Raw genomic sequence first — 24,919 nt, 5'->3', positions numbered from 1 at the left:
GTGAATTAATGATTTGTCTCGAGACGATCCCGAGAAGCTGGGAAAACATACGTTGAAGAAGGTTGTAGTTTTAGCAAGTACCGATACAGAGGGAGATCTGTATGCTTTATCTGTTATTGAAAATGGATGGGGAAGAAAGAGGACCAGAGAGGAAGGAAGAAATCAATCAAAGATTAACCTGCGTATGACTATGCAGGCGCTTCATCCAACTGAAGCGAGAACTCCAAGCCAAATGCCGAGTGGAATTTCTCCCGGCGCATTTGCTGATGGTAAGGACGGAATCATCCCATTCCTGTAGCCCATAAACCCATAATTCCAGACCCATACATAAGAAATCAAAACATATCGTCATGAAGTGCACCTTCCACTTCCATCTCTCCTCTGCCTCACTTTTCTCTCACTTTTTCTCTCACTCTCCCTCTCTTTCTCTGAATTCTCCCCTTAGTTTCAATTGATAGTGCTGGTATCATGACGGTTTAGTTGGCATGCTTGTCGACTTTGGCTGAGTTCTTGTTCTACAGCATCATATATCGTTGGTCAATACCCATCGTCTTCCATACCTAGATCCATGGCCGCGAGGCTTGTGGTTTGTCATCTTCCTCCTCGAGTCCCACATGTTGAAACTGCTGGAAACCTATCCGGTGCATAAAGTTGACCATGTAGCGGGTGTTTCCGTGATACCAGCCGCCCATAACTACTCCCACAGTTTAGTATGCCGGATAATATACCGCGGGTATTGCATAAAGGTGTGTTTCGACGTTTGCGACCCCCTGTCACAATTGTGGGTGATTGCTCACTATGGCTGGAGCTTCAGACCTCACCCATTTTCTACCGCATCACAAGTGGACAGGGGCAGATATTATCTATCTACTGCTGTTAAGCGCTAGAGATTCTTCTTTGTAGACAGACTCGGTATTCTATAAACCACTGTCTCCCCAGACGTGGGTATGGAATCAATGCCCTATCCCATGAAGTGATCATGAGATCTATTATCAACGCTGTAAATTATGATATGTATGAACGAGCTTGATAATGCTAGTCCCATCGGCCATAATCTCTTTGTCTTCCTCGAGTTGATAGCCTCCCCATCGTGGGATTAACACTGTCCATACATACCAATAGAGAACCCCAAAGAGTACACTAAATCTGTTAGCGAATGTAACTCCTTGGTAACATTACCACTTACATTCCAATCCCGACAAGTGCATAGGTGGCATAGAAGAAATCGACGTCCCCTTTCCAATTTGGTGGCGGGATGAAGGGTGTTACTAGTAGAACTAAACACACCACAACCCGTAACCAGACAGCCGGCAACCACGCTCTAAAAGGCCGTGGAAGATGAGGCTCCCGGTATCGTACTATCAGTAGTCCAAGTGTTATCGCCAAGGAAAACATCTGTCCCGGGTATCCCTCCAAGTCCAGAATGAAGTTATAGACGTCCCCTTGTGGTGGCAGGGCGAGAACCAACGCAGAAGGGATATAGTGTACAATAAGTCCACCCAGTGGGGTGCCAAATGGCCGCGAAGATGAGAGAACACTTTGCCATGGAAGGAAGCCTTGTCGTGCTATCTCTTGGTTCACACGTGCCTAACAATGTTAGTATTTATTAGCTTTCAATTCCATATATTCCAAATCCTACCAAGGCAAAGGTCACCACCATCACATTCCCGGCAGCTGAAATAGCAATAGCAAGTGGAAAGAATATCTTTCCGACGTGATCTCCAAATAGTCTTTCGAATAGCAGTGCGCCCACTAATTCCCCATTATTTTTGATCTCTTCGAGCGGAATGACCAGGAAGTATGAAAGATTCGCAAGAAAATATAGAGCACCGGCTGTGACTAGTGCAGTGGGACACACAGTCTTCACTATTCCCACGGGATCATGAACCTCATTGAGGACGTTGTTCACATTGCTTAATCCAGCGTAGGAATAGTAGACTTTGAACAAAGCCGACGAAAGCGGACTCCAGCTCCAGTTTGATCCTTCCCACATCGAATCCCAGAACGAACTGCCAGCTGTTGACTCTGGAAATATATTATCAGTATCTCCATGGAATTGAAGAAAAACAACCCAGATCCCCGTCAAGGAAATCGCGCCAATGAGGAAGATCTTCACCCAGCCAAGAACATTCTGAACAAAGATTCCAGTTTTCAAGAAACAGGCATGGACAATAGTAATGGCAGTCAAGAGGCCAACAGCGAGAAGCTTATGCTGAAGCTCGGTGGGCTCAACACTAAGAGCGAAGAACGTGTATTTCGAAAATATAATGCAGTTGCTTGCCGTGAATCCTAGGAGTACTACCTGAGCTGTTATAAGGCTTGATGCGAGAAACCTCGGCCGGGGATAGGCATACTCGAGGTATACCTGCGCAAAAAGGAAATGAATTTAGCCGATGCTTCTGCAATCCTGTAGCAATGCGCTTTACCTTGTCTCCTCCTGAGCGAGGTAGCATGCATCCGAATTCCATCGAGACGGCTAGGCCGCAAGCTGATAATATTGTCCCAACCAACCATACTAACAGAGTCAATCCGATGCTTCCGGCAGATTTGACGATTGAGCCTGGTGTTGCGAAGATACCGCTCCCAATCACGCGTGAAACGACTAAAATGTATGCGCTTGACCAATTGATGCTCTTTCTGTAGGGGGTCCCTGGTAGGATGTCGGTGTATGGTGCACGGAACTCATCGGATGAGCGACTAAGTGGTTCTTGTTGGGAGCTGTGAGATATACTGTTCGGGGTGATTGATGGGTTTAAGAGAGGTTGTCTTTCCTGGATGTCCATAGTGAACTAGTAGATTGTTTATTTATAGTGGTTCCACAGTGAAAATCATTTCCAACATTTAAATGAATTCAACCCCAGGAGAATCGAGGAGATAAGGTGCTTTTATGTGCTTGGAAATCATCTGGGCACGTCATTCAGGCTGACTTTTGTGTATCGGATCCTTGCAGCTTTGTTGACGCCATAGCCCCGGAGGAATGTGATCGTCTAACTTATATTAAATAGAAAAGCTTGTTGTTTTCTGGGCTTTGAAATCAATATAAAACGTATGGCCGAATACTTCATTCGAAGATAATGACATATACCCGGTGCTGACCTCGGGAGTATATAGCCCAGATCATCACAACGCCATCCCGGATGCCGGTTGTAAAACGAATCCAGATTCCGGCAATGAGACCCCATAAATTGACTAATACAAGGCTGTATGGTAAATTAGTAGTGAATCACACTCCGAGAGAAGAAAATTGATGGCCCAATAGAAGGATGTTCGAAAGAGCACCAGAATACATGCAATAAGTGATACCCATGTTCGGGAGTTCTGGATGTTTCAGTCTACATTTGCATTAAATGTACAGGGCTGGCCTATCTTAATGTAATACAGTGTTGTCACAGCTGCTGCAAGAGAAAAGAATAACTCGACTCGTCCTAATAGTGCCGCATGAAGAATAGTGAAACCAAATGAGTTGATGACCAGTGAATATTGATTTGTTATTCCGTTTACCATTTCCTGAGACGAGGCATATAGGAAGAAGACCCATCTTCACTTATACAAACGCAAGTCAGGCCTCAAATCACGCCTAAAATCGCCATTGCGGGGTTGCGCCAGTGCTGCATTGCTGGAGTGTTCAAAAGCTCATGGCCGCGATGGATATAGACTGTAAGAAATTTATTTTTGCCAGAAGTAAATTCTTTTCGCAACTGACCAGCGCAAATTCGACAGATATCCAATTTTATTATGACAGGGGAAGACGAGCCTATTCGAGTCTTGATCGCCGGCGCAGGCATCGCAGGTCTTGCAACGGCTATATCACTAACACGCATATCAACTCTTCCAAACTTGGATATTCAACTATATGAACAGGCACCAGAACTGTTGGAGATAGGCGCTAGTATTGCGCTCAGTCCAAATGTAGGTATTTTGCGCACTATCCGGAAATTTAGACTATCTAACCGTAAGGTGAAATATCAGGGCATGCGCACATTGGAGAAACTGGGCGTACACAATGCCCTAACAGATGAAATCGGGTTTAGAGGCCCAAGTGGAATCCCGCAGATATTCCGGCATGAATCCCTCATATATACTCGAGCTGCTCAGCATTCTGATTGACAAATAGCCACTGGAAAACCGACCAAGTTATGTCCATTGACACCCATGCCAATGTCCCTGATCCACGTCATCATACTACGCGCTTCCACCGGGGCCATCTCCACTCTGCTCTGCTCCAACATGTTCCCAGAGAGTCAATCCACTTAGACAAGAAGATTGCGCGCGCAGAAGTCGAACAAGACGGTGTTTCGTTGTATTTCGAGGATAGGAGTAGTGCTCACGGAGATATTCTCATTGGGGTAGATGGGATTCGATCGGTTTGTGGTAAAAGCTTGGCCAGCATTGTGGTTTGCTAACTGGCGTTCAGAGTGTTAGACAATCGTTCATCCCGGATTATAAGCTACGGTTCAGTGGGAAGGTATTCATGAGGGCGACATTTGACGCCTCGTTGGTAGAGGGCAAGATCCCTGATTTGCCTGCTGATTCGATGCACTGGGTATGTTAAACTGCGTTGAGCGTCATAATTATTGCTGACAACATCGAAAGCGGGGTCCTAAAGACAACTTCTTTGCGTCTCGGCTTGGTAAGTGAAATGGGTTAGCATTGCACGGCTGTATAGATCTGACAGGACTCAGGCAAGGACCAGTATACGACCGTCGGTGCATACGATGACCCACGCTCAGCAGAGGAGGTGGAGAAAAGTATTGCGTGGGATCAAGTTGGCAATGTGGAGTTCTTAAGACAGAGATACGAGGTACGTTCTCAATTGACCTGCCTGAACCCACTTGACTCACAGCTCTTAGGACTGGAATCCCACAGTCAAAGCTCTAACGAAGCTCACACCATCCACAAATCTGTATCCCAATTTCGCGGGCGATGCTCTCCCAAACTGGGTCTTTGGGTCGCGAGTGACTCTAGTCGGAGACGCAGCCCATGCCCACGGCGGTGCGTTCGCAGCAGGAGGCTCGCTGGCGCTAGATGATTCCCTCGCCCTTGGCCTTGCTTTCAAACAAGTGTTCCATTTGAGAAATGCCACGTTCTCGGCTAGAAATATCAAGGAGGCATTGAGGCTATACAGTCAAGCCAGGCAGCCGCATACAGATCGGTTGTTACGTATCGTGCACAGCCAGATCGACAAGAAAGGTATTATTTTTGCGACAGACAAAGAAGAGGATGCTGCACTTATTGCTCGGATGACTGATAGGCCGGATACGGTGTGGCTCTCGGAACACGATGTTGAAGCTGCGTTCAACGCTGTTGTTGAACTGGAAGGGGCGCAGCGGCAGGTAAGCCTTGTTGAGCCGGCTGGAAATATAGGCGGAGAGATCCAACTCCAGGGAAGTAAGTTATAGAATAGATCCATTGATTGTCTGCCTCATGTTTTATTTAGCATATTTAAGCTCAGGGAGAGGTTGTGTGTATGCTATGTTGTATGTAGTCACTTTTTCTTGGCACTTTTTAATTGCCAGACATCTCAAAGAAATCCGTCAGTTAGAATCTACGTACTCCATATACGAGTGAATTTTGCGACATTTAGCCCAAAGTAAAAGCAAGGCTGAGGTCTGGTGTTCTGTACAACTGATGGGACAAGTCATCTCGATTTCCGACCGAGCCTTGTGGGCCGGATGTGCCACATCTGTGCTAGTACCATAGCCTGCTTTGTTTTCACCTTGTCCTGGGAATAGGACTCCATACATAATCAATTGAGTAGCCTGGTGGCAAAAGCAAACGCGTCTAGTCCCTAAGCTTACTGCGGACCGTAAGGCGGGTTCGTTATCCGAGGCTTGGGGAAGAAGCTGCGGGCAATGTATGATAGGGGAGGCCTTAAAGGTAGTACGGAGTAGGCAGAATAATAACAAGCAAACAGGGGCTTAGGCAAGGATGAGTAGCCTACAGTTCTCCGTCCAACGCCTGTATACATCGTCCCCCTGTGAGTTGGATCGGATGTTCCGGCAGAAAAGGGGGCGGAGTTTCTGTTGGGAGGTCACGGGGTATGTGGCTGGTGCAAGTCAAAGGGGAGCAAATGCAATATCGATGTGGCGTATGTGGCGCATGCACAGTACTGTAGCTGAGAACGTTATAGTTTATTCTACTAAATGCCCGTAAATTAATTACAAAAGATGATTAAATATAGTAGATCACACAGCCCTTTTGATCTGAAAGAGTTAGGCTTAAGCCGGGAACAGGTGGATCGACAGGAACGTGGAGGCGTGGAATGTAGAGGCAGTGCAGGGATACATCGCTGCGCCCCATGACCTTAAATTGAGACCTGTTACTCTCTGTTGTATTAAAGAGAGGCAAATCCAGAGATTTCTTCATCATTTTCAAACCCATTCTCATTTTTGCCATCTAACAATCTATTGTTCTAGAACACTTCTCTAAATTTCTTATCCGGTGGCAACCTCCTTTATCTTCTCCTTATCCAACCTCATCCTCTACATACAATCATACACAAAATGACTACTTCAACTTCACCACCACGTTCGCAGGCTTTAGCCAAAGTCACCAGATCAACCCACTCCGCGAGGCCATCCCTATCACTTGATATTGCCAACATGCCCGCACTCTCCCAGCCAACCCCGCCTTCCAACACCCTCCTAATCACAAACCTCCACGATCTCCTCGTCTTCCAGCCCCCAGCCCTGGAAGAAATCCGCAACCAAATCACCGCAGTGGCACCACTAAACTCCTTCTCCCCGCTCCCTTCAATGCGGCGCATCGTCTGCTCCTTCCACAACGAGTCCGATGCCACCGAAGTCCGCAAACTCCTAGACGGGAAGCGCCTCCTAGACCGTGACGTCTACCCACGGATCTACTTCGGCGAGCCAACTGCAATCCTCGACGGTGGTCGACCAAAACTTCTCGAAGCCCCACAAGTCTCCAAGATGTTCTTCATCTCACCGCCGCCCAGTCCGCCACACGGATGGGTCGTGCGCAACGAGGACCCGCCCAACAAGGAAGTCCATGCTACAGACCTGGCTCAGGCGCTGTCCCAGCTCAATACCGATCAAACCCAATCTGAGACGGTCGATCCTGCCACGCCGGTGTCTATCTCTTCTGACAAGCGCACGTCTAGCTGGCCCGCAAGTGGCTCTCGGCAGCGTAGCAGGAGCAGCACCATTATCTACAACCCCGAAGACCATGGTGACAGTCCTAACCTTCCGGCGGTTATGGTTGAGGATATGACGACGGATATGGATGTGGATATGGATGCTGAGATGAGTCCGATTGAGATGTCGGTTAACCAATTGCCGCCTAAGACTTCTCGGCCGCCGGTTGAGTTGATGGAGTAGATCGTTTCTGAGGATGGTCATATTTTGTTCTGCATTCTTAATATTTTTTTTTAGCGAGGCATGGTTTTGTATTGTGAATAGTCATTGCATCTTGTGGCATGCCAGGCGTTGGGAAAGGATGGGTATTTCAGCAGTTTTCCAGGATTTAGTGCTTGTTCTTTATTGCTTTACACAGGACTATGGTTAATAAAATTTCAAAAATATTCTTGGAAATTTTTCTAGTATTCGTATCTGATCAAGAGGACACCCCTAGTAGAAAAACTGCCATAGTCACTATTGCTAGTCCAATTACATTCGCTTAGCCCAAAAAGGGTCTATATCTAAGATTGTGTATACTCTAGTTTGGGGTGAGCATAACAAGTTAGAGACAAGAGACGAAAGCCGAGGATGGTGCATCTATACCATTATTGGTTTTATTATCGAGAACGGTCTTATCGTAGTATCAGTCCGCCCATGACAGCATGTGCAACTGTCCATTCTTTGGGGTGATGAGGTGCCACTGTAGGTAGTGAAGTCTACGAGCTAAAATCCACATCACCAGTTATAGAGGGCATTTCCCAGAAGAGGTGGCCATCCAGCAGATTAGAGAGACTTTGCATATGAAAATCCTGGCTGAAATTGTACACAGCGTAACGCAAAGTGTCAATTCGAGAAAGAAGTCACAAAAGTCCAAATCACCAGAAAGCGACTATCAGAGTTACACCGCAGAAATCGTGAACTGGAGAGAGAAAATCTTGCTTTGCAGCAACGACTGTCAGGAAGGACCGAGGCAGCCGCAACACCGCAGTACTCCTCTAGAGTAAATTCGCCGGGAAGCTCTGCCGCTATTGCAGACTCTGAATCTATGCAGATCCATGATGAACATGAGGATGTTAGCATGGTAAACCCTTTGTCTTCCAGGCCCCCTGAATATATAACAGGTCCAGCAGGAAAGCGCTGTGAGCTCATTCGTTCTCGTTAGTACCAACAATGTCCTAACCATCTCTTCTAGATTACCTTGGGCATACTTCAACTTGGTCTTTGACTACCCGGCTCCTAAATCTGACGCACGAGGCATTTTACAAATGTCCTTTCCCAAGTGCTGATCACCACATTGATTCTATGATCTACGACTTGGAATGGGATGGCATGCGCAGTCAAGCCATTCCCGATATCCGTGGCCTTCCTACAATTGATTATGCGCTATTTCTCATTACCGCAACTAAATTCCATACCGGGCAAATATTTCATTTGTTCGATGAGACCAAATTTATAGAAAAGCTTCACCACTTCTACGAGAACCCAGCGGAAAATATTCATACGGCAGGATTATGGCTTCCACACTTCCTAGTCATTATTGCTCTTGGCAAGGCGTTTGTTGGAGCACAAAGCCGCGGGAATATGCCCCCTGGCTCTGAGTATTTCAGGGCTGCTTTTATGATGCTCCCGGACTATAGCTTTTTGTGGAAGGATCCTTCTACCTCTGCAGAGATTCTATGTGCATTCGCTTTGTACTTGCAGTCTATTGACTGGAGAACCTCCGCACATAACATGGTAAGTACTATTAGGCTCTAGCCTTACATGGGTGCTATAAGCAAATACTTACCATTAACTTTTCCGGAATACGCAGATTGGTCAAGCACTGCGAATACTGCAGGTTCATGGTTACCACCTGGAACTTTCCACCCGATTCACCAATAAGCAAGATCTGATGCGATGGCAGAATATTTGGTGGACTGTGTATGTCCTAGAGCGCCAAATTTCCATGCTTATGGGTACGCCTCTTAGCATTAGCGACAATGACATCAATGTCTCATTACCTTTTTTCCCGGATTCTTCGCTGAAAACAGCAACCGTCGCCATCCATGTCAAGTTGTGCAAGGCTTTTAGCCGCATTATGAATGGTATGCCCACCAGTGACTCCATCTGAAACAAGCCCTAATCCCGCGATAGCCCTCTATAGAGATAACAGGGATCTGGGATCTACATTTGTGAAAAGCACACAGGATGTTCTACAAAGAGTGGCAGGTGTAGCTTCTGAACTCCGGGAAAACTTCCCGTTACCTGACCAAGGAGCCCTGAGTGGCATTTCTCGTGTATCCGGGTATTTGAATTTGCTATACCATCAGGTCAGTTTCCCATTCAGTGCTGGAGCCGGGGGGCTACTAACACCAAAATCAGTGCATTATGCTTGCTACTCGACCGTTTTTGTTTATGCTAGTCGAGAGTCGAGCTAAATCAACAGACCTTCAGGTCCAAGTTCCTGCACCTATCCAATTACTTCTACAAATCTGTCTCGATTCAGCAAAGAAAACATCCCAGATTTTGGGATCTTTGCAAGAGCAAAACTTGTTAGGTACGAATTTATATCAGATATGACGAGTATTCTTAAACCATTATTCTAATCTGTTCTAGAGTGCTTTTTGCCGTTCGATTTGGAAAGCGCTGTCTCCGCCGGCCTTGTGATCACTATGACCTCGCTAGTTAGCCTTCCATTGATTGCGAACCGAACATCATATCTTGACATGTTGCTGTCTGTTTTAGATCGGATGGTCGACCGTGGGAATCTGATAGCCCTTGACAAAAGGAGGAAAATTCATCAGTTGGAAACTCTTTGTGTAAACCTGAAGATGTCTCCTTCCTCATCTCCGATGAATGCCTCGGAACTCTGGCAGTTCCAATCAAGCAATTTGCCAGACGCTCATTTGACACCAAGGCTATCGAGTGATGAATGGGATGCCTATCTAAGACAAGGTACCCAAGTTGAAGGCTCAAGGAATACTTGTGAGGAAGAAGCCCCCGATGCGTACCAGTGGGCTAACAACATTTTACCTTCTCATTTGCTTGAAACTGCCAATTTATTGGACGGTGGGAATTTACTGGATTGGATTGATCTTCCCAGTAGAAGCTTTTTACTTGGGGCTGCCGGAGGGGGGTGATTTCTGGGAGTTGAATATGGATTTACTACCACATGCCAATGCAAGCGATGCTTTTAAGATAATTACCACCTATCAGAAAACACAATTTCTGTACTGCATATGAGAAAGGAAGCTGCTGATGGTTCATAAAATCATATGGACAAGCTATTCTTGGATTTTCTTTGGGACAAACAGTGACATGTAAGGCATACCCAGGATAATGTCCTCTCACTAAGGCAAAGAACATTAGGCATCGTGAATACTCTTTGTATCTACTTCATCCACGAATTCTGTACGGTCTAGGTAGTCGATGAGTGCTGCGCTGTCGATCTGGGGCTTCAGCTCATCCAATACCCACCCATTTCCAAACCAACCAAAATCATTGCCATCATATGATTGTATGTTGTAATCCTCCCACCTGACTTTCTTCAACGTCTTTAGAGCATGTAAGCTGCTCCCAGGCCATAACGCAGTCACTCGGCCTCTCTTTCGCTCTTCGAGGGATGACCCCGGTGGCGAGGACTTGTACCAACTTGCGCATTCAGCACTGTAAACAGTGCGCTCAAAGTACTTGTCACAGAACCTTGTAAAATTCTGGACTTGCGATTCTTTCGGCTCGACAAGACCTATATTATCGTAGGCCATCCTCGAGACGATCTCTGCAACATAGGTGTGAACTTGCTCCATTGTGATGAGTAGATTTCCTGCACCTTGAAATGAATTCGGGCCCAGAGACTGAAAGAAATTCGGGAATCCATTGGTCGTAATTCCAAGATATGTTTCCGGTCGCTCTCTGTACTTCTCGCGTAGATTGACTCCGTGTCGACCGATTATAGGGAATCCACCTCCAGGGTTCGTCTCAAAGCCCGTAGCACAGACAATGGCGTCTACCGCTCGATGCGTTCCACATGAAGTTATAACCCCCGTATCCTCAATTGAATCAATACCTATTGTGATTACGTTCACTTTGGGTGAAGTCAGAGCCTCCAGGTAGCCTGGTCCTGGGGTGAGACGCTTGCAAAGAGGAGGGAAATCGGGAAGCAAATCTCCCAGAAGTTCCGGCTTGTCCTTCAATCTGCGCTCCATGTCCGCTTGGTATTGGGCCCGGGAAGAGGCCTGGAGAGCGCTAGTCGTTTGCGTTTTGGAGTATAGCGTCTGCAGCTGCAATTCTAACCCTTTGCGGTATTCAACGTAGGAGGTAGGATCGCTTTGCCAGGCTTGCTTTTCTTCGCTGCTATAAGCAAAGTTTCCTCCCTTGCCATTTGTGCGTGTCGATAAAACCTCTCCGCCATGTTGGTTGGAGATCCAGGTCTTGCTGCGGACGTAATGATCCATGCTTTTGACTTTGTCCAGGAGAGCGGGCACAATCTGGATACCACTGCTACCTGCTCCAATAACAGCAATGCTTTTATCCTATATATAATCAATCAGGCACTAAACTCTCGGGATGTTCTAGGAAATGATCTTACCTTCATATCGTAAGTGCTATTCCAACAGGCACTGTGAAGTAATTCTCCTTTGAAACTCTGCAGGCCAGGAATGGACGGCCACTTCCATTCATTCAACAGTCCCGTTCCTGTCATGAAAACGTCGGCGGAATCTTCAAATACTGATCCAGTTTTCTCGTCCAGGATCTGCACAAACCATTTTCCTGTCGCATCATTCCACCGTGCTCCAACACAGCGGCTCTGGAACTTGATGTGGTCTCGAACATTGTACTTCTGAGCCACTCGGTTCCAGTATTCTCGAATTTCGTCTGCGCCGGAGAAGAATTGGCTCCAGCCTGTCCAGGACTCGAAACTCAACTGGTACACGTGCGATGGAACGTCTGGATCATGTTAGAATTTCTAGCCCGGCTGCTAGCGACCCTGTCCACTCACCACATGCACAGCCCGGATACTGATTTTCATACCATGTCCCGCCCAGCTCAGGATTCTTCTCATAAATTGTCAAGTTCAAGTCCGGCACAGCTTCGCGGAACTTGATAGCAGCGAGGATTCCTGAGATGCCGGCACCTATGTAGATAACCTTGAGAGGACGTGGCTGATCCACAGCTCGCTCGGAGATGAGTGGAGTGAAAATATTGTGTCTTGTCTCAGATATGCCGCCATTTGGGTTAACGACTTGTTTTTCCTTTCCCGATGTCACACTTTCATCACTTGATGAAAAGATGTCTTCGATAGTGACTGTTAAGTCGCCTTTTCCGTCGACAATAGGGTCCAAAGAAACGGGAATGTCTGTCAAAGAAGTCATGATTGAATATTAGAAGTGATTTTCCTATAAATTACATGCCTAACCTCCCATGGGATTTTTATATCATAATACAAGTATAGGAATATATCAGGTTCTCTCTCCGGATGGGGTATCCGAATACGTGTGAATGGTTAGAGATACAGACAGTCAAGTCCGATTTTTCCGTAAATGCAGAAACCCCTCTTATCTTTTTAGATATCTTTTATTCTATCCGAGATAGAATTATGTTTGCGAATTCTAAAATTATATCGGAAGGGATCCGATTATCACCTGGACTGATTAAATTTGGAAGCTTTTAGGCCATATATGGAGAGAGATACAGGGTCACGGGAATGCCCTTGGTGGATTAGCAGTGCTAAGGGAATAAATCGAATAGCATCACCCCAGGTCGGATACCCCTTCCGGTGCGGTCTCTTATCATACTGGCCCTCGGCTCTCAAGCAAAGCTATATGTACTTAATCGATGTTAGTCCGATACCTGCGACCTTATGGATTTGTCTTCCAAAAAATCTGGATTTATCAAGTCAAGAAACCACAACCGACTTCAAAATCAAGTCATCAATATGGTCGAAGTCAGACAATATCACCTTTTGCCCACAAACCTCATTCCAAACTCCCCTAGGCCTTTACTTCACTATAAAAACGTTTTGGCCAAGAATGTCGACTCCCACTGCGACCCAGGTGACGTCTGGGACATGTTCACTAAGAATGAATGGAAAGTGAACTGGATATTTCGCTACAGCGATACACAACTGTCTCACTATCACTCAAAAGCGCACGAATGTATGGCCGTTCTTTCCGGCACAGCGAGCATCCGATTTGGCGTCGCCGACACTTCCCCAGATATGAACGAGAACACATATAACTCCGCTTGGGAAGAAGGAGGTGTCTTGCTGGAAGCTGAAGCTGGGGACGTGTTTATAATACCAGCTGGTGTGGCACACAAGACACATAATACGAGGCCCAAGGCCGACTTTGCACTTTTGTCCCCTGGGAACGGACATGGCATCGAGGCCGATGACCCAAAGAAAGCACTATCCGAGATTAAGCTGCACGGGTTTACAATGATGGGAGCGTACAATGGAGGCGACTGGGACTTTATCGCGACTGGAGGGAATTTTGAAAGGGTATGGGCTGTTCCGAAGCCGAAGTATGATCCTGTTTTTGGAAGTCAGGAGATTGGGCTTTGTAAAACGTGGCATGGAAGCAATGAGGAGCCCAGGGCTCGCCTATAAGTCACTATCGCGTGCGTTTCGGATTTATTTTAGCAGACTCGTTCTTTTATCTCCAGCATCGAATGAGTATCAGTTCTGCAACTTAAGCGACAGATTTACGGTACAAGTATACTACATATACTACATCATAGCTAGTCTATATGGGAGATTTCAACCTAGTCATAGAATCCAAACTGGTAACCCCATAAATTGAACTTCATTCACATAAACAACACTAAATCTCTGAAATCATGCGCCAAGTCCGAGAAAGGCAGGCGTCAGTCTAAAGATAACAGATATATGAGTGTGCCGCTCATCGTCGGATCAGTCTCAATTGTTAAATTTCTAATTGTTGAATGTCTAATAATGGGGTGACATTGGCTTTTAGGATGATGCTTCCAATATCAGATATGCAAGATGTCCTGTACAATTTCGGATATAACGTCGAAATAATATGGTACGATATTCTATGATTCGAAATTCATATTGAGAAAGGGAAGTAGATTTCAAACTATGTTCGATACTCCTTTGCCCTACTAATTGCGGCGGAAAGCGACGATTCAAGGATTGTTGAGAGTTGGCTCTCGTTTAATCTCGATATTGCTTGACCTGTGATACTCCCTGGCGCAGACAAAGACCACTGCAGTTGTTCAGGGCTTGTTCCCGACAGCATCAGACTTGCCATTCCTCGAACACATTGGGATACAATGGCAATGGCGTGGTCTTTTGGAATACCTGCCTCGACAGCCCGTTGTGATATAACCTGAGCCATTGCAGTTGTCAATGCGTTGGTAAACGCACTCATACCAGTTGCAGCATCAAAGTAATCATGGGTAACATGAAAGACCCTGCCGACAGAATTGAAGATCCACGCTCCTAACTCAACCGCTTCTCTTTCCAGAGGGTTGCTAGATTTGCCAATGAGGGTTGCTGATTCATGTACCTCCGTTCCCATATGTACCTCCGTTCCCATAGTCGGCATTGCGCGAACGATGCGGAGGTCATCAGTCGTAGAGGCAGGGGTACTCTGCCCATTTATGATCTGAGCTATCTCAGCTCGTGGAGTCCGCGCAAGGATACTGATCTTTATTTTATTTCTCAGCGCTTTTCGCATTTCAGCTTCTGCGAGGACTTCATGGACTTTTTCTGGAGGGAAAGCAAAAAGAACAGCATCGGCGTTAGCCACTGCTTCAGCGTTCTTCCCGCAAAGAAAGTTTGCGGGATCCAATTTGCCATTGAAAGATTTTTGAAGTCGTATTTGTGCTTCTTTGTCGTTCAACGCAACCGTAATTTTAGAAATTGGACTTTGAGGCTTAGCAATCGATGGAAGCACGGCTCTAAGAAGAGCACTGCCAATGTGACCTGGAAGTCTTGTTAACGCTTGAATTTCCGAAAAAGAAAAAGAAACAAAAAAGGTCATGAAGTAATGAAACGAATCCGCTAGGGTTATTTACCACAGCCGTGAAATGTGAGACGAAGAGGATGCCGAGTAGCCATATTGGGGCAAATATGAACAAATTGATATCTTTAGGATATGTGAAGTCAAGAAATAGGATCGACTTCAGAGCTTCTAAGGTTGAGTAGCCTTAAGTGCCATGAAAACCGGATTGCTAAGATATCGGATAAGGGTTTCGATGAGTTTCCTCAAACGAACTGCCAACTACATGATATATCTTCTGATTAGATCTTGTAGAATCCACAAATCCACTTACTGCCCAAAAGTTGGCTCGGTCCGACTAGATTTCATTCTGCGTAACAAATATTAGGCAGTCGGATAGGGTATCCGAACTTCAGAAGCAATGTAGAAAAGTACAATGTCGAAACCGCTCAGATACCGTTAATAAGTTTAAACGGAGCTAATAACAGGACTACTTGCGTCCGGATATGATGCCCGATTAGTATGTGGGATGTTTATGGCCCGGCCCGAGATATTGCCCCTCTTGTCTACAATAAGAAAGAAACCTCTCGGTCGTTAGACTCAGAACTTCATATTGAAGATTCAAAAATCATCATACATGCCACAATGCCAATTTTTCAGTATCCAGACCCAGCCAACGCCGATGGGGTATGTTTCTTCTGCAAAAGCCACACATTTGAGATTCCAAATTTAACTGTTTCGTAGCTTTCATACGAGCCCGGATCGGAAGAAAGAAAGCTTCTGAGAACTGCTCTTGCGCAGCTGGAGAATTCAGTTGCTAAAATCCCAAGCGTTATCAATGGGGAACGCATTTTCACGGGCCGCAAGAGCAAACAAGTCAATCCTTGGAATCGATATGGCGCCCCTTTGGCAGAATATCACGAAGTTGACATGGAAACAATCAAGAGAAAAGCCATTCCGAACGCCCTGGAAGCAAGAAAGACCTGGGCAAATATGTCATTTAAACATCGAGCAGCCATCTACAGGCGAGCGGCACACCTTGTTCAGTCTCCAAAATACCGATGGAAGCTCATGGCTGCGACTATGCTTGGATAAGGGAAGACATGCGGACGGGCCGAAGGGGATTGCATAGCTGAAGTTATCGATACTTTGAATTTCCACGTCCACTTCTGCGCTCAGCTCTACCAGCAGCAACCGCCGAAACAATTCGAATCCTCATCCGGTAGATTGGATTATCGGGCCCTAGAAGGATTTGTGCTCGCTATCTCGCCCTTCAACTTTACGGCCTTGGGAGCGCACATTGCTTTCACGCCAGCTCTGCTAGGCAATGTTATCCTTTGGAAGCCTTCACCCATGGCAGTGATGTCCAACTATATCCTGTACGAAATCATGGAGGAGGCGGGTCTGCCAAAGGGTGTGATTCAGTTTTTGCCCGTGGCCAACCCACAGACAGTTGTTGAGCCAGCTCTTGCCAGCCCTCACTTCGCCGGCCTTCATTATACTGGCTCTTCAGCAATCCTAAGAACGCTTCATGCTCAGATCGGCGCCAACGCTCATATATACAAAAGCTTCCCCCGTATCGTAGGGGAAAGCGGAGGCAAAAACTTCCATCTTATCCACAATCCCTGCAAAGACGATGTTGACTGGATTGCTTCTGCTGCAGTGCGCTCAGCATATGAGTTCCAGGGCCAGAAATGCAGTGCTTTGTCCCGTCTTTATGTTCCACAGTCCATGTGGGATCAGGGTACTTTGAGACTGGCATTGGCTCTAGAAGCAGCCAAGATGACACACGGAGACGATGTCAAACAGCTTCACCATCCTTTAGGTCCTCTGTGCTCGGAAAGTTCGTTCCAGCGATTTCAAAAATTTGTTCAATGCGCCAAGGATGAAGGTCACGAATTGGTTTACGGTGGCAACACAGATGGCAGCAAGGGGTATTTTGTTCAGCCTACCATCTTCAGAACCAAAGGTAATCAGGAATCTGATTTAATGAGTAAAGAGCTCTTTGGTCCCCTTTTCACAGTTCAGACATATGATGATTCCACCGCAGGTGGCTTCGAAGACGTATGCACGCTCATTGATGGCACGTCCGAGTACGCCTTGGCAGGTTCCGTCTTTGCCCGTGATAGACGGGCTATTCAAATTGCAGATGAGAAACTGCGAGACTCGGTCGGCATGTTTTGCATTAATGACAAAAGTACAGGGGCGGTTATTGGTGCGCATCCGTTTGGAGGGGCTCGTTCAAGCGGTACAAATGACAAGGCAAATTCGGTGAATGTTTTGCTGAGATTTTCGAGCATTCGTTGTGTAAAGGATAGTTATGTGACGGGCAGCACTACTTTGTCGGCTTGCCATATTCCAGAATGATTAGAAGATCGATGGAGACGAGTAAATCAAATTGATTCAATACTTCAAGTTCCGCGAGAACGGCTTTTTGTGCTACACCTTGTATGGCCATGATTGTAAGATATTACAGAATAGAATTAATAGTAGCAGTGGCATGTTAACTAGTAAAACTTCTAGTAGATATTAAAAGTCAACGAAGATTCATGCTTCGACTCGAAATAATAGGTGATTTACCTAATGTTTTTGACGCTGTGATATCAGTCCACCTCATGGAAAACCTCACGTTATATATATATATATATATATATAGGGAAAACACTGAGAATATCCCCTGAATCAGGATCTACATAACATAGAGTGACTAATAGGTTCTTGTTCATCCTTTCGTCAAGCTGTTTGAATTGCAGTTGTTTATGCTTAGTAGATTTACAATAATGAGAGTTAATCATAGCAACAAAAAATGACCACTGATTTATCAAACAAATGAATTTGATCAACGTGTAGAAGACATCTGTTTGGATTTTTCCGCCGCTGCCAGGATGGCACTTGTGAACGCTGAACGAACACCTAGCTTTTCCAGTTCCAAGAGAGCTCGAATAGAGCAGCCTCCAGGAGAGGCAATCTTCTCTCGTAGCACACCCGGATGGTCTCCTGCAGGTACCAATTTCATCATACCAATTGCACTGTTCACCACCAAGTTCTGTACCTCGGGTCGCCTCACACCCTCGGCGACAGCAGCATCCAGCAATCCATCGATGGCAAGAAGCAGCAGCGAGCCGGCACAATTGACCAAGACTGCACAAATATCAAACGATTTCTCTGGAATCTGATGGGCTTCGCCGACCTGGCTAAATACCCAAGATGCGAGCTCGAGGTTCTCCTTGGTGGTGGCAGGACTGGAGGTGTACAATGTCACAGCTTCTCGGATCCTTGTCGCCATATTGGGCATCGCACGTACAGACTGAAGCGATTGATTGTTTGAGTCATGGCTTTCTCCAAAAGTTAGGCGGCTCAATTCAGCGGTGGTAATGCCGGCCATGATACTAAGGACGAATTTATCCTGCAAAGCCTCCTTGAAACCGGGAACTGCGAATACATCGTCTCTCTTAAAGGGCTTAAATGCCAGTAGAACCACATCAGCTTCCTGGACTTCGCGGATGTTTTCATTCGCAGTGAAAACCGTGAGTCGTGATTTGTGATCGGAGAGGGCATCTTCAAGGCGGATACGAGAGGGTTCCGTTCCGACGGTACAGATGAGGCGGTTGATTTGGAAAGCTTTGTCTTTGGGGTTAAGAATACCAGCAGCAATTGCAGTCCCTAAGGTACCTAATTACAATGTTAGGATGTTTTGATGGAATGATATATATCATTTACTTACCACAGCCAATAATGGCAACCGTTAACTGATTGTTTTGCATCTTTGACTCTCAAAATATTCTTTTTGAATCTCATACATTATTCTTTGCAAGTCATTATATATATCTATCTCAAGATAATCCTCCGCAAAGTCACTCATTTCGTCATTTCCGGGCCGAGTTGGTTAGTATCGAGTGATGAGATCTCGGCCCGGTAAGAAACCTCGAGGGCTACCTAGGTAGATATAGAAAGATAATCGGAGGACCTACCCGAGCTTTGCTCTTGTGGTAAAACTGCCTACTTAATATAGAATGATCAAGGGTTAACGAGGCTTCGTGGGGGCAGCAATCGGATGACATTGCCGGGACTATTCAACGCGCCAACTATCCGAGAGTTCAGCATTGATTTTTACGACTACTGATACGTATGAGCAGATTCGGCAGCTAGATTTTAACATATCGCTCACATCGGTCTGTCTTGTAACGTAGATGAGCTTCATACCAAGGCAGATTAAAAGTCATAGCATATGGCATAAAACACAATCAAGAATATACTAAACCATCTACGAGATATGGAACGGTCCAACTCTTATCAGTGTCACAAGCTTCAGCCTTTGAAAGGCAACAACCGACTGCGAATTTCACGACCCAGTCGCACTCTCTCTGCAATAGCACCTCCTCGTCCCGCTAAAACAGCCTTGTTCTCGGTGGCCCGTCTCGTTAAAAATGGCAGACATTCTTTGAGATCACCATAACTCATTGACTTTGGTATAAATCAGCATATATAATTTTATCGAGGGGAAATGATAATGTACCTTGACAACTAGTGGAAATCCTCCCTCAGTGGTCACGGATCCAGTAATCTTGTTGGTTAAGTCATCTTTCATGCCTGTTACGTATCAGAATCATTGCCACGGGGGATTCAACAAGAATAACTGACCGTAGAGCTGCGCAAAGGCAATACTACCAGCAATCTCACCTGAGACTACAAGCCTGTTTGACTCCCCCTGTCGCCTCGCCATCCCATATTTTTCCAACAACTCGATCCCACGGTCAATGCTGATAGAGTTGTGGGTGGCAAACACGACACTAATTCCGGAGTGACCAGTCTTCCGTATCTGCTCAGCCACTGTGGAGAGTGTCTTCTCAATTCCATAATTGTAGGAGGCATCTGTTTGAGATTTGGTTTCCCAAACCGGCCCAGGGCCCTCCCTCCCTTCTTCCTTCCATCTGGCAGCTTCTGTTACCATGTAAGCGCCCCGAACCTGTTTGAAAAGCAGCTTGTAACCTTTCTCATCTGCACGTTGAATCTGTTGATTGAGAAGATGGGGATATCTGCGGAGATAAGCCTGGAAAGAGGCGATACAAGTGGGGTTTCCTTCCAGTGAGTTGTATTTTTGCATGAGTTCGTCCGTTAAAGAGTCAATCACCGGTTGATACCAAGTTTGCTCGGCATCAATCACGATGCGCACATTGTTCTCTCTTGCCTTCGTGGCAATATTCTCCAATACCGCACGGAGGTTCAACAGCTCTTTTCGGTCCGAGTCTGTTACGCTTTTGCTTGCCGCTTCCCAGTCGCCATCATGAGGCAATCCCGGATACGGGACGTCCTTATCCAGACCCTTTTCCTGTCTGGCTTTAAGAATGGCCTGAGAGCCATGGTAAAGTGCACTCGGGTTGGGAAGCAGACCTGTGATCTTGATTCGGACCCAGCAACGGTTGTCGCCACCAGTGGCACTGGTGTCAGGCCAAAACTTTCGCGCCAACTCTCCCTGGGCTTTAATTGAAGACAAGACATGTTGTGTTTGGTCGAGGATAAGTTGTGTCTGCTTGCTTGAGCCGTCGAGTTCGGCTTCGATGTTGTAGCCGAGGAGGGTACCGATTTCTTCATTGCGGAGGGATTCAATCTTAGGAAGACATTCTGAAACTGTTTCACCACCCAAAAATTGGTTAAAGAATGTTTCCATAACGATGGCATTGGTGATTGAGGCGATTATGGGAATTCCGGATAATATGTTGTACAGAGACTCGCTTATGTCGACCCAAGACGGCGGGGAGCAAAATGAAAAGGCGCTGCAGAACTGTAGTATTAGCCAATGCTCATACAATATTACATTTCCTACTCACATCCATCCTGAGAGGAGCTTGGACAGTGGAACTGATGAAAGTGCCCTTTTATCGCGTGGGTCGTCGACATCCTCGTGCTCGCGTCCTGACCACAACAATCCGGCGATAGCTAGGCTAGTGCCACCTGTAGCATATGCGATATTTCTAGAGCTAAAAGGTTTCTTTTTGGCTTGGCTGCTTTTGCTGTATGTGACTTGCGATATCGGGGCTGACGTAGTAAATCCACGAAATGGTCGTCGTCTGGCCACATGAAGCACATGATTCCTGGTGAGGCCAAACATGATTGTACAGCCTGCAGAGAGTAACTTCGTTGGTCTCGAGATACAAGTGAAGAAGCAGAGATATAGGAAGATATGGTAGATATGGTAATAATCTGGGCCCGGCGAGGGTTGCTTTGGTATGTATGTCTCGGGCCGAGAAACCACTATCTACATCGCTATCGAGTCCATTGTAGAGGATGTTTGTATATGAACACAATGAGAGATATCCCCCAAATCTTACCCCAGTTTTTCTCGGCCCGAAATGATAAGCTCGCATTCCACTCCACTGCGGGTCGAATATACAGTGTGTTCAAATTGCGCTTTCAATTGCGTTTGAAATGCCTCCTCTTATGCATTCTCGCATTACAACATGAACCAATCCAAGAAAGATCAAATTCGCGAGTCCGGAGATGATGTCGACAATGGGGGTTTCCACAATTTGGTCCTCGACGAAAACCCCAAAGCCCTCTTCCAGACACCTCAAGACTTGTTCAACAGTGAAGAGGGAGAAGTCGACTTCCGAGGCGTCTCATGGCAAGGAGCTGCTATTCTAATCGCCAAATTTCAAATCGGCTTAGGTGCCCTCAGTCTTCCATCCACTTTCCATGTCTTAGGGTTCTTCCCTGGGGTACTGTGCTTCGTTATTCTGGCTGTTATCACAACTGTGGCCGGTTACGTTAGTGGAAACGCCAGGCAGTATTGTCCCCATATGCACAGCATCGGGGACGCCGCTGAGTTGCTTCTTGGAAAAGCAGCACGAGAATTCATTGGTGTCATCTATTATATATATCTTGCTCTTGTCGCCGGAGCAGGTATGCTTACCACATCTGTGGCACTGAACGCACTCTCTGACCATGGAGCTTGCACTATGGCCTTTGTCGCCGTTGCATGTGCATCTGCCTTTATCTTCAGAACCGGATTTCGTTCTCTAGAGAAGGTAGCCTGGCTTAGTTGGATCGGCGTGGCCGGCATCGTTTTCGCTATTTGGATAACCGCAATCGCCTGCCTCACTAGAGATAGGCCTGCAGGGGCACCGCCAGGGCCGATCAATCTCGACATTCGTGTCTTGCCTCAGGCAACCTTTACTGAGGCTATGTTGGCAATATCCACCCAGCTCTTTGCATTGGGTGCGTCAGGAACCTTTTTCTCCGTTGCGGCTGAGATGAAGGAACCCCGGAAATTCACTCGGTCTCTCGTTTGCGGCCAGACCTTTATCGTGATAACCAACATTGCCATTTCATCCATCATGTACGGCAAGATTGGCCAATACCTCACGAACCCCGCTCTGGGTTCAGCTGGGGTTTTGATCAAAAAGATATCTTACGGCATTGCGTTTCCCGGATTACTGGTGACTGCCGTCCTATGGAGCCACATTGCGGCCAAATATTGGTTTGTCAGAATCCTCCGCGGTACACGTCATCTTCAATCTAGCACAGTCACCCACTGGTCCGTTTGGGTTGGGTCTATGGCTGTGACTGTTGTTTTTGGATTCATCGTTGTCGGTGTCGTGCCTTTCTTCGACGATTTTCTGAGTTTGGTCGGCGCACTCATAAATCCTGTTTTTACTAATATCCTTCCTGGTCTTATGATCCTCTTCTACTTGGGAGAAAAGCCTAGTATAGCAAGCGATAGAGTTCACAGGGTCGAAACGGCAAAGACCATCTCAGCAATGATCTGGTTACCTAGTGCTTTCAAAGCATATCGGAACGGGTGGAAGCAAGCCTTGGCCCTTGTTGGAGGAGTGTTGATGGTAGTTGTGGGAGCTTTCATCATCGTCGGGGGAACTTACTCATCTGTCTTGAGTATACAGGCTTCATATAATGATGTATCAGTATCGGGTGTTTTCTCATGCGGGGATAACTCCTAGGTGCTGGGAAATTCTACATTCAGTATATTATGTATGTATTAGGGCAAATGACTGTCAAATTTGATCTTGTTATGCATTGGGCATTTACCAACGATGAAAGCTAGTATATCCAAAATCCATTGTTCATGCAGTCATGTCGATATAATAGAAGCAAGCACACAAACATCTACTTCCAGGCCATGTAACAGGTGAAATTTATAGACTAAAAAGTGTAATATCATGCTGGTCTTAGTCTATATCAATCAAGCATTCAGACCATGAAGTTCCAGTCATGAGTTGATCAAACGTATAGCGCATATCTATCTCCGCATCCTCGGCAGCGTTCGAGCCCCTTCCTACTGCCAGCAGTAGTCCAACTGGTACTCCGGCTGGTCTGAGCGAAGACAAAAGTAATTTCCTGGCAGAATGGTGGGTTTGCGGGGAAAACATTGATTGACGTGTAATAATATCAGCGATCAACTCCGAACTCCAGCTATAGCCGAGATAAGATCACGTATCAATTGCTTTCTGGCACAGCAGACCGGGCCGAGAAAAATGTATAGATATCATTTAGATCTAGAAAGCTAAGAGACCAAAACGCGGAAGGGCCATCCGACTTCCCCTCTCGGATCACTGTCCGTATAGATGCTTCAACTTTTGTGCTAAAATGATTGCTTTTGATTGTATAAATGATTGATGAAGCCATTGCTCAAAAGGACCAATTAATCAATTACCTCCATACTCTCAAACCCAACCCAAACGTCAACAGTCCTTGAACGCATCAACATGCCAGGCTGCCTCGAAGGAAAGATCGCTCTTGTATCGGGCTCAACCCAAGGATTTGGACGCGGAATTCTTGAGACCTTCATTCGCGAGGGTGCAGTCGTACTTGGAATGGACCTCCAGGCCACCGATGGATCCGTCGATGGCTATTCAGAGAAAGTGGCCTATCAGATCAAAGCCAATGTTGCCGAAGAGAAAAGTTGGGTGAAAGCTGTAAGTTAAGCCAGCCTCCCTCATTTATCTCTCGCGTGCTAGATCTATAATACTGATATGTTTTGTATAGCTCGAGACCTCCATCTCAAGATTCGGCAAAGCTCCATCAGTTGTCGTTCACAATGCCGGCTGGTCGTACCCGAACAAGTCTGGATTAGACGTGACCGTGGAAGAGTTTGACCGCCTATTCAACGTTAACGTTAGAAGTATCTATCTTGCTTCAAAGGTTCTCATTCCCGAAATGAAAAAGAATGGCCCTGGCTCCACCGTTGTGATTTCTAGCGAGAATGCCATCCGCCCTGGTGCTACCGAGACATGGTATAACGCTACGAAAGCGGGTGTCTCTTCGGCCACAAAGTCGATGGCTTTGGAATTTGCCAGAGACCAACTGCGTTTCAATACTATTTGTCCGACATCCGGAAACACACCTCTGTTGAACAAGTTCGCTGGTATCGCAGATGGACCAGTTCCCCCGGAGATCATCAAGGCAAAGTGCGAGTCAATTCCAATCGGTCGCCTTGTTGAACCGTCTGATGTCGCGAATGTCGCTCTCTTCTTAGCTGAGCCTGCAAGCTCAATTATTAGTGGTGTTGAGATTCTGGTTGATGGTGCACGCTGTGTATAGAGACCATAAGAATTGAGGTTGGGCTTGATACAGGTTACTGACGGACTTTGTCCCCTATTTTTGGGGCCAATATTTTTATAAGCTACTGATATCGTGACTGCAGTTAGAGGAATATTTCTGTACATATCATATAATCATAATAATACGTAGCGAATAGTCTTTTCCAGATCGGCCTGCTTCTTGATTATAACTATGGCCTGGATATTTTGTATATTACTAAGCATACCCTAAATCCACGGGTGCTCAGTGATCACCCGTGCTGTGAAATACTTAGTGAGCAGG

The 24,919-nt window shown here is 46.3% G+C and overlaps 11 protein-coding genes across 11 annotated transcripts; 7 read left to right on the top strand and 4 right to left on the bottom strand.

Annotated features, from left to right (window-relative positions):
• Window positions 1–992: 992 nt before the first annotated feature.
• On the bottom strand, window positions 993–2,783 carry PGRI_019030 (putative methionine permease; the record flags this gene model as incomplete). The annotated part of the gene is made up of 4 exons (XM_040789616.1): window positions 993–1,140; window positions 1,187–1,587; window positions 1,640–2,234; window positions 2,521–2,783. The coding sequence occupies 4 exons, from the start codon at window positions 2,781–2,783 to the stop codon at window positions 993–995; spliced, it is 1,407 nt and encodes a 468-aa protein (XP_040646569.1).
• Window positions 2,784–3,735: 952 nt separating this feature from the next.
• On the top strand, window positions 3,736–5,399 carry PGRI_019020 (Monooxygenase, FAD-binding; the record flags this gene model as incomplete). Its single annotated transcript, XM_040789615.1, has 7 exons — window positions 3,736–3,909; window positions 3,970–4,025; window positions 4,115–4,364; window positions 4,415–4,543; window positions 4,594–4,630; window positions 4,683–4,801; window positions 4,851–5,399. 7 exons carry the CDS (start codon window positions 3,736–3,738, stop codon window positions 5,397–5,399), a joined length of 1,314 nt encoding a protein of 437 aa, XP_040646568.1.
• Window positions 5,400–6,503: 1,104 nt separating this feature from the next.
• On the top strand, window positions 6,504–7,340 carry cbpA (putative calcineurin binding protein; the record flags this gene model as incomplete). The annotated part of the gene is made up of 1 exon (XM_040789614.1): window positions 6,504–7,340. One exon carries the CDS (start codon window positions 6,504–6,506, stop codon window positions 7,338–7,340), a length of 837 nt encoding a protein of 278 aa, XP_040646567.1.
• A 1,101-nt stretch (window positions 7,341–8,441) lies between these two features.
• PGRI_019000 (fungal specific transcription factor domain-containing protein) lies at window positions 8,442–9,890 on the top strand (the record flags this gene model as incomplete). Its single annotated transcript, XM_040789613.1, has 6 exons — window positions 8,442–8,873; window positions 8,950–9,223; window positions 9,273–9,448; window positions 9,501–9,675; window positions 9,735–9,802; window positions 9,864–9,890. 6 exons carry the CDS (start codon window positions 8,442–8,444, stop codon window positions 9,888–9,890), a joined length of 1,152 nt encoding a protein of 383 aa, XP_040646566.1.
• Window positions 9,891–10,483: 593 nt separating this feature from the next.
• Window positions 10,484–12,490, bottom strand: PGRI_018990 (flavin-containing monooxygenase; the record flags this gene model as incomplete). The annotated part of the gene is made up of 3 exons (XM_040789612.1): window positions 10,484–11,650; window positions 11,707–12,065; window positions 12,118–12,490. The coding sequence occupies 3 exons, from the start codon at window positions 12,488–12,490 to the stop codon at window positions 10,484–10,486; spliced, it is 1,899 nt and encodes a 632-aa protein (XP_040646565.1).
• Window positions 12,491–13,053: 563 nt separating this feature from the next.
• Window positions 13,054–13,725, top strand: PGRI_018980 (cupin domain-containing protein; the record flags this gene model as incomplete). Its single annotated transcript, XM_040789611.1, has 1 exon — window positions 13,054–13,725. The coding sequence occupies one exon, from the start codon at window positions 13,054–13,056 to the stop codon at window positions 13,723–13,725; it is 672 nt and encodes a 223-aa protein (XP_040646564.1).
• Window positions 13,726–15,727: 2,002 nt separating this feature from the next.
• PGRI_018970 (Aldehyde/histidinol dehydrogenase) lies at window positions 15,728–17,449 on the top strand (the record flags this gene model as incomplete). Its single annotated transcript, XM_040789610.1, has 3 exons — window positions 15,728–15,769; window positions 15,827–16,123; window positions 16,184–17,449. The coding sequence occupies 3 exons, from the start codon at window positions 15,728–15,730 to the stop codon at window positions 17,447–17,449; spliced, it is 1,605 nt and encodes a 534-aa protein (XP_040646563.1).
• A 472-nt stretch (window positions 17,450–17,921) lies between these two features.
• PGRI_018960 (pyrroline-5-carboxylate reductase family protein) lies at window positions 17,922–18,846 on the bottom strand (the record flags this gene model as incomplete). Its single annotated transcript, XM_040789609.1, has 2 exons — window positions 17,922–18,754; window positions 18,807–18,846. 2 exons carry the CDS (start codon window positions 18,844–18,846, stop codon window positions 17,922–17,924), a joined length of 873 nt encoding a protein of 290 aa, XP_040646562.1.
• A 544-nt stretch (window positions 18,847–19,390) lies between these two features.
• On the bottom strand, window positions 19,391–21,191 carry PGRI_018950 (Proline dehydrogenase; the record flags this gene model as incomplete). The annotated part of the gene is made up of 4 exons (XM_040789608.1): window positions 19,391–19,546; window positions 19,599–19,672; window positions 19,724–20,856; window positions 20,911–21,191. The coding sequence occupies 4 exons, from the start codon at window positions 21,189–21,191 to the stop codon at window positions 19,391–19,393; spliced, it is 1,644 nt and encodes a 547-aa protein (XP_040646561.1).
• Window positions 21,192–21,540: 349 nt separating this feature from the next.
• On the top strand, window positions 21,541–23,037 carry PGRI_018940 (Amino acid transporter, transmembrane; the record flags this gene model as incomplete). Its single annotated transcript, XM_040789607.1, has 1 exon — window positions 21,541–23,037. The coding sequence occupies one exon, from the start codon at window positions 21,541–21,543 to the stop codon at window positions 23,035–23,037; it is 1,497 nt and encodes a 498-aa protein (XP_040646560.1).
• Window positions 23,038–23,802: 765 nt separating this feature from the next.
• PGRI_018930 (Glucose/ribitol dehydrogenase) lies at window positions 23,803–24,637 on the top strand (the record flags this gene model as incomplete). Its single annotated transcript, XM_040789606.1, has 2 exons — window positions 23,803–24,012; window positions 24,083–24,637. 2 exons carry the CDS (start codon window positions 23,803–23,805, stop codon window positions 24,635–24,637), a joined length of 765 nt encoding a protein of 254 aa, XP_040646559.1.
• Window positions 24,638–24,919: the final 282 nt, after the last annotated feature.

This window comes from Penicillium griseofulvum (assembly GCF_001561935.1).
Source record: "Penicillium griseofulvum strain PG3 chromosome Unknown contig_80, whole genome shotgun sequence".
NCBI classification, from domain to species: domain Eukaryota; kingdom Fungi; phylum Ascomycota; class Eurotiomycetes; order Eurotiales; family Aspergillaceae; genus Penicillium; species Penicillium griseofulvum.
This window is presented reverse-complemented; position numbering and strand designations above follow the sequence as displayed.